General features: G+C 38.0%; 1 protein-coding gene across 1 annotated transcript in view; it reads left to right on the forward strand.

Moving 5' to 3' along the window:
• Nucleotides 1–271: 271 nt before the first annotated feature.
• Nucleotides 272–18,437, forward strand: part of LOC108526682 (selection and upkeep of intraepithelial T-cells protein 1) — a 33,687-nt gene continuing 15,521 nt past the window's right edge. Inside the window, exons 1-5 of the mRNA XM_017867519.1 lie at nucleotides 272–347; nucleotides 8,324–8,671; nucleotides 10,583–10,864; nucleotides 13,805–13,915; nucleotides 16,045–16,152. Coding sequence (XP_017723008.1) covers nucleotides 272–347; nucleotides 8,324–8,671; nucleotides 10,583–10,864; nucleotides 13,805–13,915; nucleotides 16,045–16,152 — 925 coding nt within the window. The remainder of the gene's footprint in view (nucleotides 348–8,323; nucleotides 8,672–10,582; nucleotides 10,865–13,804; nucleotides 13,916–16,044; nucleotides 16,153–18,437) is intronic.

An 18,437-nucleotide genomic window follows, 5' to 3' on the forward strand; every position in this document is an offset into this window, starting at 1 on the left:
AAGCCTCTGACTGGACTTGGTCATTATATTAAACATCTTAAAAGTGGAGTTATCAGATTTAGAAAATAAAAATTATATGATGCCCAAGAAATATTTATACTAAAAAATTTACACTGCCTATCTGAAGTTCAAATCTAACTGGGGGTTCTACGTTTTATCTAGTAACTCTATTTGAGAGTTAATTACTGCAGGAAGATGTGGAGATATGTGATTTCTGTGACATATTAATCCTGTTCTCACTGAAACTGCCTAATTTCTTATCACAGGTATAATGGAAACTGCAGGGCTATCTTTCTCCAGATGCTTTGTTGTTATGAATCTCCTTCAGATGACAATACCAAGTTCAGGTATGACTCTCTCTTACCCTTGTGGGTCTTGGCAATATGAAGTGTGGCAGAAAAAGCAAGGACCAAACAAAAGGGACAAATTCTTGAGCATTGTTCCTTAGGTTTAATACATAGTTATGTAATGAGGACATGTACTGTAAGAATTGTCTTATGGTTAGGAAAAACTACTTCTAATCAGCAAGTCTTTTTCATGTACCCAGATTTGTGTTAGGTTCCAGGGAGAAAACAAACAAACAAACAAACAAATGAAGAAGTCCTAATATTTGCTCTCAAGAATTCAATATTTGTATTGCGGAGACATGATTTACTTATATCTTATACAATGAAGAAGCTGCCCAAATTGTGGTCCATATTGGAATCCATGTGAGTTATCTGTACAGTAAGATAAGCAAAGACACAATAGGCTGGTGGGACCTTGATAGATGATGAAAATTTGCAGTGGAAGGTGATCAATGCAAAGCAGATATAAATATAGTTTATTTAGAGACAAATACATTAAAAGCCTGAACCAATAAGTGGCACACAAGATTTAAAATTTCTGGCAAAAGCTACTTGTTACATGGTACAAATCTTACTGATGCATATTTGGGTAGTTTCCAGTCTTTGGCTAATAAAACAAAAACTGCCACCAACATTATGCACATATATTTTGAGCATATCTATGAGTAGGAATGTAGGAAATATTTCTAAGAACAGAACTATTTGTCAAGGCTATGTGCTGTTTTATTATATTAAAATATTATTCTGAAATAGATACCAATGTACCTGTCCACCAACAGCATATGTGAGTTTTCAGGTGGCTGTTACAGGTATCAGGATTTTTTATATTTTCCAAAATTACAGATGAAAATAGAAACTCACAATGATAATATTTTACTTGTTTATTGAATTTGGGTGGCCTTCTTTCCTCTCAAAAAATTGTATTCATTTTATCTAAACTGCCTACTTAATGGCCTTACTTCACATTTCCTTTGCATTAAACTTGCACACATTACAATTTGCTTTTGATCTGTTAACTTTTCCATGTATTTTGACCAGTTTATAATTCGATGGACTTGTTAATTATATTTTGGATGTGCAGAATTGTTTGGTTTTGATTTTGATTTTATTTTGTGAATTACAAAATTTCCCCAAGTTTCCATTTATTTCGCTCTCCTTTTTCTCCTCATGGACTTTTAAAATTATTATAGACTTTCTTTTCTATAGAAGTTTTAGGTTTACAGAAAAATTGTGCAAAATGTATATTGAGTTCCCACATAACCCCTCTCCCTCTTCTCTACCTGCCCCCCTCCCAGAGTTTCCCCTTTTGTTAACCTCTTTCATTTGTATGGTACGTTTATTGAAATTAATGAACCAATATTGATAGATGATTATTAACAAAGTCCAAGTTTACGTTAAACACTCTGTGTTGTACCTTTCTCTAAGATTTAACAAATTGTTGTAGAAATGAGCCAGCGATGGCCTTTGCATATTGGTCCTTTGTTGCTTGCTTCTTAAATCAGGCTGAGACTCATTAGCTCAAAAGCCCAGGATGCCAAACTGGAGTGTTTTCACATCCAGTTGTTGTAAATATATCCCCAACAGGTAGATTTTTTTTTTCTGCCATTTTATGTCTTCCTGCTTTGTACACCTTGGGAAACTGCACCCAACATCTGCCAGCTATAGATAAGAAAAATCTTGTAGTTATATAAACTGCAGCCTGATGCTCTTCAGAGCCCTCTGACCCAGCAGCTTCCTACCATGCTGTGAAGTGATGTTATCTAAACAAACAGCATCTCCCTCCCATTCTTGGGAGCGCCTTTGTCCTCCTGCATTCTGGATAGTGGTCCCCTGTGCTTCTATAAGGCCCTATCCTGTGAGAACTGCTCTTTTTGCAACCCTGTCCATGTGGTGTCCAAATAGAAGCTTTTGTGTGCTACTGCCACCTATGGTCTTATCTTTTTCCTTGATCAGCCAAGGAAATTGGAATTCTCCAATTCATTATATAAATGTATTATGCTATGCATCCACCATTATAGTATCATACAATATCATTTCACCATCATAAAAATGTCCTGTGCTTCACCTGTTCATCTTCCCCTGAAACCTGGCCAATTACTGCTCTTTTTACTCTCTATAGGTCTGACTCAGAATGTCGTACAGTTGGATTCATACAGCATGTGCCCTTTCCAAACTGACTTATTTCACTTAGTAATATGTATTTAATCTTCCCACATGTCTTTTAATAGCTCCATAACTCATTTATTTCTATCACTGAGTAATAGTTCATTGTATGGACTTACCATAGTTTGTTTATCCATTCTCTTACTGAAGCACATATTGACTGCTTCCAATTTTAACAAGTATTAGAAAAGGTTCTTTAAGCATTTGTATGCAAGTTTTCATTGGATGTGGTTTTCAACTAATTTGGGTTTACTTAGGATCACAATTTCTAGATTCTATAGTAATCTTACATTTAGCTTTGTAAGAAATTATCAAACTGTCTTCCAAAGTTCCTACACCATTTTGCACTCCCACCAGCAATGAATGAGAGTTCTTGTTCCTCACATCCGTGTTTGTGTTTTGGATTTCAGCCATTCTTATAATAGGTTTAGGTTAGTATCTCATTGTTTCAATTTGCAATTCCTAAATTATGTATGATTTTGAGCATTTTGATATCTTAATTTGCCATCTATGTATCTTCTTTGATAAAGTATCTGTTCAGAATTTTGTCTATTTTAATTGTGTTGTTTGTTTTCTACTGTTAATTTTACATTCTGCACACAAGTCCTTCATAAGCTATGTCTTTTGCAATTTTTTTCAGTCTGTAGCTTGTCTTTTCTTCTCTTAACAAAAGCTTTTGCAGAGCAGACATTTTAATTTTAATGAATCAAAATTTGAAAATAATGAATTAATATTTGATCCGTTGTACCTTTTCTATACACTCTTGATCAGTTTGAAATTCAATTTACTGACTTATTTTTATGTTGTGCTTCTCAGCTGTTTCTTCTTCTCACAGTGTCTGAGTCCTATGTTTGCTTAGTCAGAGTTCTCCAGACCACACATCAAGATTATAACAACAACTTTCTAACCCATGCAAAATGATTTCTTATATAAAAATTGAGATTAAAATCTGACATCATTTTTTTAAATACCTAGGTTTTTTTTATTTATTAAGTAATCAATCTTTCTTCAGATACCCCAGACGTTATCTTTGTCATAAACCAAATTCCTCTAAGGATTTGCATCTCCAAACTCTGTCCCATTGAACTTTCTTTTCATGGGTTAATTACAGAATTTTATAAAAAAGATAAAAAAGATAAGTATTTTATAGTCCCTTGATGAGACATTGATAGCAAATTCTCATAAAATACTGGCAAAACCCGGATTCAGCAGGCACCATCAAAAAGCTTATGCCACGCATGATCAAGTGGCTTCATCCCTGGGATGCAAGGCCTGGGTGTCAAGCATGTCGCAAATCAACGTAAACCGTAAAAATCCAGCATAATAAACAGAACGCAAAGACAAGAACCACATGATTTGTCTCAATAGAATGCAGAAAAGGCTTTTTGACCAAAATCAACAGCCCTTCATGCTAGAAAATGCAAAAACGCCTCATAAATTCGGACTTATTGAGGAACGGTACCGTGCAAATAACTAAGAGCTATTTATGACAAAACCGCACAGCTAATACATACTGAATGGCCAAAAACTGGAAAATTCCCTTTGAAAACTGGCAGCAAGAGCAGGGATGCCCTCTCCACCAGCTCCTATTCAACATATGTTTGGAAGTTCTGGCTAGGGCAATCCAGGCAACGAGAAAGAAATCAAGGGTATCCAGTTACGGAAAAGAAGAAGTCAAAATGTCCTGATTGCAGATGACATGATGTATAATTTAGTAAACCCCGCATCGTCTCAGCCCCAAATCTCCTTAAGCTGATAGTCAAGCTCAAGCAAAGTCTCAGGATACAAAAATTAATGTGCAAAAATCACAAGATGTCTATACACCCAGGTAAGCAGACTAGCAGAGAGCCATCCGAGGAATGACTTCCATTCAAATTGCATTCAAAGAGAATCAAATACTTAGGAACCAGCTTACAGGGCTGTTAAAGGACCATCTTCAAGGAGAACTACAAACCACGTGCTGCATGAATAAAGGAGGACAGCAAACAATGGACAGAACATACATGCTCATGGGATAGGAAAGAATCAATATCGTGAAAATGCCATACTGCCCAAGGTTATTTACAGATTAAGTGCCCATCCCCATCGAAGCTACAATGAGTTTCTTCACAGAATTGGAAAAAAACTGCTTTAAGTTCATATGGCAACCAAAGGGGCCCGCATTTCGGCCAAGACAATCCTAAGTAAAGGACAAAGCTGGAGGGCCGTCACGCTACGCATGACTTCAAAGCTATACACAAGCTAAGTACGCAAAACAGCATGGTACTGGACAAAACAGAGATAGTTAGATCAATGGATACAGAACAGAGTGCTCCAGAAATAATACGCACACATCTACAGGCCATCGATCTTACTTTGACAAACCTGAGAGAAAACAAGAATGGGGAAAGGATTCCCTTTTAATCAATGGTGGCTGGAAACTGGCCCTAGGCATCAAGTAGAAAAGCTGAAACGGATCCCTTCTACGCCTTATAACGAAGATTAATTCAGATGATTAGAACCTTAAATGAGACGCTAATACCATAAAACCGCATAGAAGAAAATCCTAGGTGTAGCGCATCCTCAGGGACATAGGGCATGGGCCAAGGACTCATCATGTCTAAAACACGCAAAAGCAACGGCGAGCAAAAAGCAAAAATTTGAGCAAATGGGTCTAATTAAACTAAAGAGCTTTTGCACAGCCAAAGAAAGCTACCATCAGAGTGAAGCAGGCAACCTACAGATGGGGAGAAAATTTTGCAACCTACTCATCTGAGCAAAGGGCTAATATCCAGAATCTACCAAAGAACTCCAAACAAATATATGAGAAAAAACAAACCAACCGCATCCAAAAGTGGGGAGGATAATGAACAGACATTTGTCTCAAAGAGATATTCAATACAGCCAACCAGACACATGAAAAATGCTGCATCATAACTCCCCGCCATCGAGAAATGCAATCAAAACACAAGAGATACCATCTCACAGCCAGTTACGAAGGCAATCATGTAAGAAGTCAGGAAACCAAGCAGGTGTTGGAGAGGATGTGGAGAAATAGGAACACTTTTACACTGTTGGGGGATTGAAACTAGTTCACCATCTAATCTGGAAAACAGTATGGGGCAATTCCTCAAGGATCTAGAACCTAGATGTAACCATATGACCCAGCCATCCCTCTACTGGGTATATACCCCAACGGATTAACAAATTATTCTAGTAGCAAAGAGCACATGGACACGTTGATTTATTGCAGCACTATTTCACAATAGCAATAGACTTGGAATCAACCCAAATGTCCATCTGTGACAGACTGATTAAGAAAATGTGGGCAGCATTACACCATGGAAATAACTATGCAGCCATAAAAAAGAGATGAGTTTGCGATCCTTTGAGGGACATGGATGGGCAGCTGGAAGCGCATTCATTACTTAGGGGCAAACCTATCCACAAGAACAGAAACCCAAAACCCACCCGGCATGTTCCAGGGCTCATAGGGGGGAAAAGCTGAACAATCGAGATCACTTGGACTCTGGGAAGGGAAGCATGCACGTCACTAGGGCGCTATCATGGGAGGGAAGAGGACGGGAGGGCTTGGCTTGGGGAAGTTATACAAGATATAAATGGATGGAATGATGGGTGCTGACAGTTGATGGTGGCAGCACCACCAGCATGGCATAAGCGTAATACATAGACAACCTGCACCGTACTGCACATGTAGCCCTAGAAGCTTAAGTATAAAAAAAAAAAAAAAAAAAAAAAAAAAAAAAAAAAGAGTTGAGAGAATATAGCTTTCCTTAATAAAGTTAAGATATTAACTAAAAAAAAAAAAAAAAAAAAAGATAGTTTTAATAACTAACATATCTTGGTGAGAGTTTCTCTGGGCTCGTGTTTTTTTAATATAATGTTTCTATAAAAGTTTACAAACATATTTTCTTTTTTGAAGTATTTCAAAGGTATTTTATTTTCATGATCTCAAATTGTTATATCAAGTTATGTGTGCTGTATTGTTGATTTTAACATAAAATGTTCTAATATTTCCCATTATGCCTTTGAAAGTTTTCTTTCTTTTCTTTATTTTCTCTAAGATTGTTGTAAACCTGAAAATTTGATAAAATATGTATTATACAACCTTAAGAATATATCAATTATATGTCTAGTTAGATATAAAAACTGGTATGGAATAACAATGAAATGATTTTACCTTGCATTATTATTATTATTTTAAAATAGATATAAAGGTAAATGTGACAATTAGCTTGTAATCACTCTATATGTGATATTTTGCCTGTTACATATGCATTTAAAACACTCAAAATAATCAATGTGTTAAATATGTAATTGGAGTTTAATTGATTGAGGCACTAAAATTTGCAGAGTCTGCAAAATATCTCAAGCACTGATCTTAGGAGCAGTGTAGGGAGGGTCAGAATGTTGTAGCCTCCAGCTGCATGACTGTTTAACCTTAATTTCTAATCTTGTGACTAATGTTAGTCCTACAGAGGCAATCTAGTCCCCAGGCCAGAAGGAGACCTGCTTTGAGAAAGGACTGTTATCATCTTACTTTTAAACTATAAACTATAAAGAAGTTTCTCCCAAAGTTAGCTCAGCCTATGTCCAGGAATAAACAAGAACAACTTGGGGGTTAGAAGAAAGATGGAGGCAGTTATGTTAGATGTCTTTCACTGACTCAGTCATAATGAGTCTTTCACTGACTCAGTCAAAAACGGTTTCACTTTCCTCAATGAGTGGGGCAAGGGACCAAAATGGAGAGTCTGAAATGTCCCCTCTTCTCACACTTTATTGTAGTCAGGGACTAAATATCAACTTTGAGAGTTTCTGAGCCTCAACACTGAAAGAACATCTGTTACAGCCAAGTGGCATCATAAGCAGAAAATGACAAATGAAACATCCTAACCTGTGGACATTTGCAGGGGCAGGTGGTGATAGTTTAAGACATCTTGCTGGTAAAATCCGAGAAAACAGAGAGATGCAATGTGTTAAGCACAGTACTTCCATAATAAGAGATTGCATAGAATAAGAGAGGTCAAATTAAACATAGAATGTGTGAGAATTTTCCAGAATTTAAGAAAGACAAGAATCATCCAATTCAAGAAGCAGTATGAAAGAGCAGAAAAAGACAAATGCATTCATACATGGATTCATTATAGTTAAAATGGAGTTAATTTTAAGAACTGTCTGAAAGTATGTTTACAGTAAATGAAATAATAGAATGAAGAGGAGCAATTATTTTACTGGTGGTAGTAATTTTTTTTATTTTAACAGAAATGAAAATCATACAGCAACAATGGAAACCATTTTTCATATTTCATTTTTTGGAGACAGAGTCTCACTCTGTCGCCCAGGCTGGAGTGCCATGGCGAGATCTCGGCTCACTGCAACTTCTGCCTCCTGAGTTCAAGCGATTCTTCTGCCTCAGCCTCCTGAGTAGCTGGGATTAAAGGCCTGTGCCACCAAGCCCGGCTAATTTTTGTATTTTTTAGTAGAGATGGGTTTCACCACGTTGGTCATGCTGGTCTTGAACTCCTGACCTCTTGATCCGCCTGCCTCGGCCTCCCAAAGTGCTGGGATTGCAGGCATGAGCCACTGCCTCTGGCCCATATTCCTTAAAGGAAATAATTTCATGAATTTCCATTCAAACAAAGTGCAAAGTAAAGATGTTTTCAAGGAAAAGTGAAAACAAAAGAATTTACTTTCAGTAAGATGTGTGTGTGGGGGGGTGTGGGTGTGTCTATATGTGTGTGTGATATAATAATTCAAACGAAAATTTTGTCTCAGTCCACCTCTCACCCTTTGGTTGCTGTCTCCCTTCCCAGAGCAATTCACAGTGAATAGCTTAGAGAGGCCAGTCTTGGCTGCACTGGGTGGGAAAGTTGAGCTCAGTTGCCAGCTGTCTCCACCACAAAGCGCAGAACACATGGAGATACGCTGGTTCCGGAGTCACTACACACGACCTGTTTACCTGTATAAGGAGGGTAAAGACCTGTATGGAGAAACTATCTCCAAGTATGTGGAGCGGACAAAGCTCCTCAAAGAAGCCATTGGAGAAGGTAAAGTGACCCTCAGGATCCTTAATGTCAGTGCTGATGATGACGGGCAGTACCACTGCTTCTTCAAAGACGGAGATGTCTATGAAGAGGCCATCGCAGAAGTGAAGGTCACAGGTAAGGATGGATCCCTGTGAGGTTTCTATGCATCCAAGATTCTCAACCTGTATGAGGCTGAGTATTAGGAAAATTCTCACTATTTCTATTTTTCTCTTATATGGTCTGGTTAACAGGGTCAAATTCATGAGTTTAGGGTTTGAATTGGAAGGAGTGGAGGATCAAGAATGAGAATTATGCCTGTGCAGACATCAAAACTATCAGCAAATACTGTCTGCTTTTTTACGTCTACATATATTGTTAGATTGCTACAAAATTAACAGAATCCTTTTAAAATTCGTTATAATCCTTCTAGCTATTTCTGGCAACACTTTAGTAAAACTTGACTTTTGAAAGTACCTGAATCTTTACAATAGACTCCTTAATGGTAATTCTTATTCTGATTTCTCCCTGAATCAATTCACTGATTACCTAGTTACAGATTCACTTTTCTAAATGTGTTTCAAAAAGCCTTCACCCACTATCTTCAAAGTTCTACAATATATATACTATATAGGTGTTATTTGCGAATACAAAGCATTTAAGCAAATCACCTCACACTTGAAGTATTCTGAATGACAGAGAAATGGAGGGGAGATGGAGGACTTGAAGCAAGCCAAGGGCTTCACAAATGTCAGGACACATGTGGAGGGATACAGGGCACTCACACTTAACATCTTTACTGGATATTATGTGACACTCAATTCTGTAGTCTACAGCTGAGCTATCCAATATGATATATATTAGCCACATGTGGCCATTTAAATTCATATGAAAATTAAATAAAATTAAGCATTCAGTTTTTCAGTCTCAATGGCCACATTTCAGGTGTTTAGTCATCTCATGTGGCAAGCAGCTACTGTATTAGAGGGCACACATATTTCCATCACTGCAGAAAATTTTATTAGACAGAGCTACTCTAGAGTCACAGTTTAAATCTCTGTTCATTCTTTCTTTGTCCACATATTAGGCAAGACTTATGTCCCAGGTAAATCCTGAAAATTTCTTTTTTCTTGTCTGTTTTCTTTCTTTTTTTTTTTTTTGAGACGGAGTCTCGCTCTGCCGCCCAGGCTGGAGTGCAGTGGCCGGATCTCAGCTCACTGCAAGCTCCGCCTCCCGGGTTCCCGCCATTCTCCTGCCTCAGCCTCCCGAGTAGCTGGGACTACAGGCGCCTGCCAGGTCGCCCGGCTAGTTTTTTGTATTTTAGTAGAGACGGGGTTTCACCATGTTAGCCAGGATGGTCTCGATCTCCTGACCTCGTGATCCGCCCGTCTCGGCCTCCCAAAGTGCTGGGATTACAGGCTTGAGCCACCGCGCCCGGCCTGTTTTCTCTAAAGACTTATCTATTTTCTCTAAAGTGGTATGTATCATATTTTGAAAACAGTAATGTATTACTTATTTTAAGTAAAACATATTGGATGTAAAATACCTATTGTATGCAAAATACATAAAAGTTAAAGTTTTAATTAAAGTTGCAAATGTGCATTTATAATGTTGTTTATTATTTGTAATTTGTTATGGTGGCTCAGAAGTGGCTAATGGTGAAGATAAAAGAAAAAACATTAAGCCATAAATTCTGAGGACTGAGATCTTGATTTTTTTGTATATCATAATCCAAGGACCTAGTCGAGTTATGTGAATTTAGTTAATAGCCCACATTTTGAGTGAAAGAATAAATGAAAAAACAGGCATTTTCTCACCTCACTTACTTTGGACTACGTTGTTAATATATTTATCACAACACTTCAGTGTGGCTTATCCCTGTTCCTTTTTGAATGGCTTGTCATGACAATCAGCCCCATAGAGTTTAGCTATTAGCTATCAATATCTAAGGACACAGGGATGAAAGGGGGCAGGAAGTCTTTTCCTCTCTGTTCTCTGTTCTCTTCTCTTCCCCTAAATATAGTTTCTCCCTTTTTGTTTTCCAACCAGCTACAAGTTTAGAAATACAAATTCTTATTCATCCTCCGAATACCAAAGGTCTTTTAGTGGAGTGTAATTCAGAAGGTTGGTTCCCACAGCCTCAAATGGAATGGAGAGACAGCAGAGGAGAGATCATTCCACCTTCATCAAAATCCCATTCGCAGGATAGAAACAAATTGTTCAACATGAAGATGAGCCTTCTCCTTAGAGATAGCTCCCATGGCAACATCACTTGCTACCTTCGAAACCCTGTAACTGGTCAAGAGGAAAGGGCAAGCATTGTCTTATCAGGTGTGATCTGCGTGTTTGTTCTTCAAATGATGGCCATTGCCATAAAGTCTGTAAATTAAAGAGGAAAAAATCATATGCATACTTTCTTCCCTTGGTTTCCAAGACATTACTTTCTCTTGGTTTTATTAATTGTCTTCTTGCTTGTTTTGTTTCTGATTCTTTTTGTTACAGTCTTTTTCTTTTCACTCTGTCTTCTTGCTATTCAGGTTCCCAGTACATAGGTTTTGTTTTGTTTTTTAACTTCTATTTTAAGTTTAGGGGTACATGTTGAGGTTTGTTATATAGGTAAACTTATGCCATGGAGGTTTGTCATACAGATTATTTTGTCACCCAAGTATTAAGCCTAGCGCCCCTTAATTATTTTTCTTGTTCCCTCGCTCTTCCGACCCTCCACTCTCCAACAGGCCCCAGTGTGTGTTGTTCCCCTCTACGTGTCCCTGTGTTCTTATCATTTAGCTCCCACTCATAAGTGAGAACATGCAATATTTGGTTTTCTGTTTCCCAGATTTAGTTTTTTGAGCCTTTCTTCTGATGTGAGTTCATTCTGTCTCAAGACTTTGAATACCATCAATGTGACTGTGGCTCCTCCAATAGTATCTCCTGCCCAGACCTCTCTCTAAACTCTGTTTTCATCTTCAAACTCAACATCTCAACATAGAAGTCTAATAAATATCCTGAACCAAACACATCATAAAATTAACTCCTGATTACCTGCCAATTTGCTTAATTAATGTCTTTCCAGTCACAGTTTTTGGTTTTTTGAGACAGAGTCTCGCTCTGTCACCCAGGCCGGAGTGCAATGGCACGATCTCGGCTCACTGCAACCTCAACTTCCTGGGTTCAAGCGATTCTTCTGCCTCAGCCTCCTGAGTAGCTGGGATTACAGGTGTGTGCCACCATGCCTGGCTCATTTTTGTATTTTTAGTAGAGATGGAGTTTCACCATTTTAATCAGGCTGGTCTCCAACTCCTGACCTCGTGATCAGCCCCCCTCAGCCTCCCAAAGTGCAGGGATTACAGGTATGAGCCACCATGCCTGACCAGACCAATCACACCTTGTATTTTCAGTTTTTCAGAACAAAATTATTGAATTTATCCTTGACACCAATTTTTCTCTCATATTCTGCATCACATCTAACAAGAAATATTGTTAGCTCTACCTTTAAAATATATCCAGCATCTCATCACTTCTCACCAACTTACTACTGCTATCCAAGTCTGAGACACCATCACCCATGGTCTAAACTTTGGTAAGAGCATCCTAAATGTCCTCTTATTTCTACTCTTGTCTTCTATGGTACATCCTCATCATATAAATAGGAACCCTCTGTTCAAGACCCTGCAATTTCTCCCGCTTGTTTTTCACAGTAAAATGCCCTTCAATGTCCTGCATTATCTCTGCCCCATTACCTATCTGACCTCATATCCTAACACCCTCCTTTGTCCACTCTACTGTAGTCACACAGACCTCCTTCCTGTTCCCAAACCGGCCAGACATGCTCCTGCCTTGGAGGCTTAGCTCTAGTTGGTCCCTCTTCCTAGAATGCTTTAACTTCCCCTACGTCCTTCTAGTCTCTGCTCAACTCAACTTCCCTAATAAAGAGTAACTTGACAAACCAGCTTGAAAAAAATGCCACCTGCCCCCAAATTACTTGATTCTTTCTCTCCTTACCTTACTTAATTTTTCTTTTTTCCATATTATTTTCACCATTTAGCCCACCATACAACTTACTTATTATGTTTATTGTCACTTATCTGTCTCCCTCTAAAACCTGAAGATAGAAATCTTTGTTGGTTTTATACACTGATACACTCCAAGTGCTTCAAATATTGCACAGCACATAGCAGGAATGCAATAAATAATTGATGCTTAAATGACTGAAATACAGTGTCTTGTAAACTGTCAAGTAAATATGAATGTGCTAGTGTTTGTGTATGTCCATGAAATTAATGTGAGAGCCACATGCTGAGAGGGATATTATCACTTACACGAATGACTCCCCTAACAATTTTAGCAATTTACTACATTCAAACATTTTTGCATTTATTTTCTCGTTTGATTTTCCAGAAAAAAATCTTCATATTATGGTTGTGTCAGAAATAGCAATACGAACAGTTACAGGGGATAAAGGAGGACTAAACTACATACCTTACTTCCCCCCAGTTCATAGCAGGATGTATATGAATAAAACAAAGAAAGGAAAAGTAAGGGCCAGGGGAAGTCCTGCTGATTTATTTACAACTTTAGTGAAAAATGTTTTTTAAAAGTATATGCACTTAAAAAATGATGATTTAAAATAATTATAATGAGCACAAACTTTGAACATGAGTTACAGTCCTGGGAATAGAGACATCTCAGGGAGATTTTATCTCTATTCACTAAATGTCAGAAAGCACGGAAGAGGCCAGGTGCCATGGCTCGTGCCTGTAATCCCAGCACTTTGAAAGGTCTAGCGGGTAGGATACCTTGAGCTCAGGAGTTTGAAACCAGCCTAGGCAACGTAGCAAGACTTTGTCTCTATGAGAAACTAAAAAGTAAAACAGTTGGGCATGATGGCATGTGCCTGTAGTCTCAGATACTCAGGAGGCTGATGTGAGAGGATCATTTGAGCCAGGGAGGTTGAGGATGCAATGAGCAGTGATTGCAACACTGAGAGCCAGCTTTGGCGATATAGTGAGATTCTGTCACAAACAAACAAAAAACATGGAATAGCAGCCTTCACTCACCTTTCCTCCATCTTCAAACTAACTCACATTCAGCTCTGCCCTACTCCAGATCCTATCCCATTTTTCACGTGTTCACTTATAATTCCCAAATTGGACTTGGTTTATATTCAAAGGTGATAGGTACTAAATAGAAACATGCTTTGGATGAATCATCATTTCTAGTTTAGTGGGTTCAAGTTTCCTAAGTGGTAAGATTTGTGACTCCCTATTTCAGATAAACTATTTCCATGGGATTCTGTCTGGATACTGATTCTGGTTGCAATCTTGGCTGTTCTGCTATTCTTCATTATGATGCCCAGTGTTGAGCTACAGCAAAGAGAGCAACGTAAGTTAGCTTAAAGGATGAGAGATGCTAATGGGGGTGGGGAAGCTAAAGCTGCATGACCCATAATTCTCAGGTCTGTCTGTCTCAGGAAGTTCTGAACTCTGGGATGTATGTTATACATATGCTTTCCACTCATTCCTTGATCCTATATACTGTTCTCTTTTGCTGCTGGAGCTGTTGACAATGCTGTTATCTGAAAGTGTGATATTTTTGTATCTCAACCAAGTTGAAACCCATTTTCCTTATGGTGACAGATTTTCAAACAGCCTGGGAAAGCTTTTTAGCATTTAACACCTAACAAAATTTGCACATATTTCTCACTTGAATTCTTAAAGGGGCCAATGACCCTTCCGGGCATAAAATAAAGTTTTAACTGCACAGCATCAGGAAAATATACCACATAGGGAGAGTTAGACTAGCTGCAACACCAGGTGGTTTACTTTTGCTGAAACAAAATGTTTTCATTCATTGTCAACTATGGTGTTGGGGGCGGGGATTGGGGGAACTTGCACGATAAGCAAGAAAATTTAAGAGAAAAAAAAATAGCTGTTCAGGATTTGGGGTTACGCTCAATTTAAGAAGCTTCAGACTCACAGATCTTTTCCAGCAGAGCTCTGTGTTTGAAGAGTAGAGTCTCCTGTGGCCTCCTCCTGCTTTTCACCAGGCCCCTGGTCCTTTTCCCACCATAGGTAGTTCTGCTGTCAGTGAAGGATTTGAGTCTTGGTCCTGCTGCACGTCTCTCCACTTCTTGGATTTTCCCTTTACATTTCCAGCTGCTCTTCTGGCCTGAACTCTGTTATCTGACCCTCAGAACTGCCATTTTCTACCACTGTGGTTGGGGAAGACACCACTCCACCAGAAAGCCACCAGTTCCCAACATTCACCCCTGCTAGCTGCTGTTCTGCAAAATAAACTGTATTGTAGCTTCTATCGGCTCATTTACACTATCCAAGCTTTTAGAGATTTGTTTTTTCTAATATTCCTACTTCAATACATTTTTTAATGCTTGTCCTTGTTTAATACTGACCTGCTTCTGTGTATCTTACAGTTTATTGAACATTCTAAGGTCACATGTGTAACAACTGACATTTCCCAGATAGCTCTTCAGAGATTAGTAGTCAGGAGCATCTCTAAATTGACCTTTGCCAAACTGAGTGTGCCCAGTTATTCAACTGTTTCTCATGGGTATAATTTGAGTTTCTGAAAATCTCTTCGACTTTATTTAAAAGGTGTTGGTGAATCAGTTGGAAGAAATAATTTTTAAGGATGCAGAATTCGTTTTATAATAGCAATTATTACATCATCATTAGAGGCTAACATTTGTTGTATTTTACTACTGAAAACTCCACACCAACAGATTTACAGAAATTAGTGCATTTAACTTCCATAATACACTTTGAATTAAATTTTATTATGCCTCTAATTTCTATATTATGAAAATAAACACACTGAAGCTAACTATTGCACCTAAAATCACACAGCTTGTAATGGTAGGAAACAAGATCGATTATAAGCCACATGGACACTTGTATTCCATATTTTAACCACTAAGTTCCAGTGTGCCTATAACACTCCAGTGGTGGAATGGCGTCACCTGTGGTAATAAGCACCACATCATAGACTATTTTATGGACAGACTAGATAGCCAAATGATGTTGCTGTTACATGTGCTAAAGAAGATTTTTAATATTATTTTGTTGAAAACACTTTTACTCATTAAATTCATATATCCAAAGCTCATATGATCTTTTAGGCAGTTCACAGTCTCCAGAGCTATTGTACTCCCAGCCTCGTTCAAGCCCAGGTAAAATGATAACAATCGGAACGTAACTCCAGATAGTGCTCTAATGAAGCCCATTGATTGACGGACCAGATGGAGAGAAAGAAGGATTTGTTTTCCTCCAGACCTGTTTAGCCTCAACCCAAACCTGTCCCATCTTAGAAACAGCCATTTTTCTTGTCTCTGTCACTCACAGCTCTCTGATCTTTAGACCTAAGCCTTAACCCAAATCTAAATGAATTCAGGGGGTGGCATCAAAACATACCTCTTGATTTCTTGACACATTGTGCCCCAATATAAAGTGCCTCCATGCCATTAACTAATAATTACAATATCTCTTCTTCTTCAGGTAGGTGCTGTGACTGGAATTCTCCCTGCCTGATAGGCATTGGGATAGTCTTCTCTTCAGTGTGTGTAATCACTGGACTCACTATTACTTTGCATCACAGAAACAGAGGTACGTGGATTAAAAGGATGGGAACTTGCTGAAAGTATCTCCTTTTCTAAATGCCCATTCTCTGGCAAGACATTTAGCCAAAAAGCAATGATACTTGTTTGAAGTACTGGAACAGTACATACTTGGACCTCATGTCCTGGGATTTGGAATCCAACCTCCTAAAGTTTGTGAGCTTAATGCTACAAACTCCTGATACTTCTGCTCCTAGGAAAAGAAAATATTTCTTTTAGTTGATAGCTTTATTTTTGTCAAACATCGGACATCACATGATCAAATAAATTATGCTGATTTTTACCATACTTTTAGTCTCGAAGGGATAATAATTCAGTATATCGTAAACATTTTAGGTCATAGGTATTTTTTCAGATATCCAATGTAAATCAAAAGACACTCTTCTCAAAATTATTCACATGTTGACACACAGTTTGCTAAATTTCATGGTCTGCATCGACACCTGAAACTGATTCTTTTCCTTTTTGGTAAAATGGAAATGGTAATTTTGAAAATGTTGTGATAGCTGAACTCAACATCATTGACATGTGCCCTCAGCTTTATCTTTGAAGTCCCTATGGAAATGACATATGCAAGGCAATAATCAGTCAAAGTCATTCTTCTTCATAAGCTGGAGCTATAGCCAAAAATCACAAGTTATAAAGTAGGGCTGGACTCTTCAGAGAATTTTTTTCAATAATTTACTCCTGTGAAATGAAGACACAAATGGCCTTAAACCAAATTAAGGTTAAAGTGTTTTTTATATTTTACTCCAAAAATGTCCATACCTCAGCCAGTGAATAACGACTATAGACTAAATAGCACATCCACCTTTACCAGAAGAAAAGGAGCAAAGTGATTTGATATTAGTTAAATCAAATCAAATTAGATATTAGTGATTTGACATATATTACATGCTTATTACATGTGCTAAGAATTTTGTACAGATTAGTATATTCAATCTTTAGTGAAAGAGATATTACAGGTGACAAATTCTGGTACAGAAGGAAGCTAAATATCTTATCCAAGATGACCTAGCTAAATAATGGCAGAGCCAGGATCCCAACTCAGGCACTTACATGCCTTCACCGTGTGTTTCAAAAATATTAGTATACTGTTTTAAGGGAAAACAGAAAGGAAAAAATATTGTAAATGCATCATGAAATTGAGAGGTAATGTATTCTAGATTCAAGTCATTGTCAATATATGTTTTAAAGATATTTTCTTCCACTCTGTGGGATACATTCTCCCACAAAGTATTTTCAAAAACAGAAAATTTTATTATTTATTTTGGTAAAATCTACATAACATAAAATGTACTGTTTTAACCATTTTTAAGTGTACAGTTTGGACGCATTGAGTACATTCACATTGTTGTGCACCCATCACCACAATTCATCTGAGCTTTTTCATCTTCCCAAACTGAAATTCTGTACACATCAAACAATAATTCCCTATTTGCCCCTCTGTCAAAGCCCTGGCAACCCACATTCTACTTTTGGTCTCTATGATTTTCAGTACACAAAGTTTCTCATCTAAGTGGAATTATAGAAATATTTGTCTTTTTATAACAGACTTGTTTCACTTAGTATAATGTCCTCAATGCTCATCCATACTATAGCACATTGAAGAATTCCATTCCTTTTTAGACTAATATTCCATTTTATGAATATAGCACATTTTGCTTCTCCATTTATCCATCAATTGGCATTTGTGTTGCTTTCGTATCTTAGCTATTGTGTATAATCCTACTATAAATAGGAGTGTACAAATATCTCCACAAGCCCTTCCTTTTAATTCCTTTCGGGTATATACCCAAAGTGGAACAGATGGATCATATGGTAATCCTATTTTTATTTTTTTGAGGAACCATCATATGGTTTTCCCCAGTGGATGTACCCTTTTACATTCCTACTAAAAGTGCATGAGGGTTTTAATTTCGTTACATATTTGCCAGCACTTGCATGTATGTATGTGTGTGTATATATATTATATTGTATAGAGATAATTGGCCAGGTGCGGTGGCTCAAACCTGTAATTCCAGCACTTTGGGAGGCCGAGACGGGCGGATCACGAGGTCAGGAGATCGAGACCATCCTGGCTAACGCGGTGAAACCCCGTCTCTACTAAAAAAATGCAAAAAAACTAGCTGGGCAAGGTGGCGGGCACCTGTAGTCCCAGCTACTCGGGAGGCTGAGGCAGGAGAATGGCGTAAACCCAGGAGGCGGAGCTTGTAGTGAGCTGAGATCTGGCCACTGCACTCCAGCCTGGGTGACAGAGCGAGACTCCGTCTC

This window comes from Rhinopithecus bieti, unplaced genomic scaffold (assembly GCF_001698545.2).
Source record: "Rhinopithecus bieti isolate Rb0 unplaced genomic scaffold, ASM169854v2 scaffold_3764, whole genome shotgun sequence".
NCBI classification, from domain to species: Eukaryota; Metazoa; Chordata; class Mammalia; order Primates; family Cercopithecidae; genus Rhinopithecus; species Rhinopithecus bieti.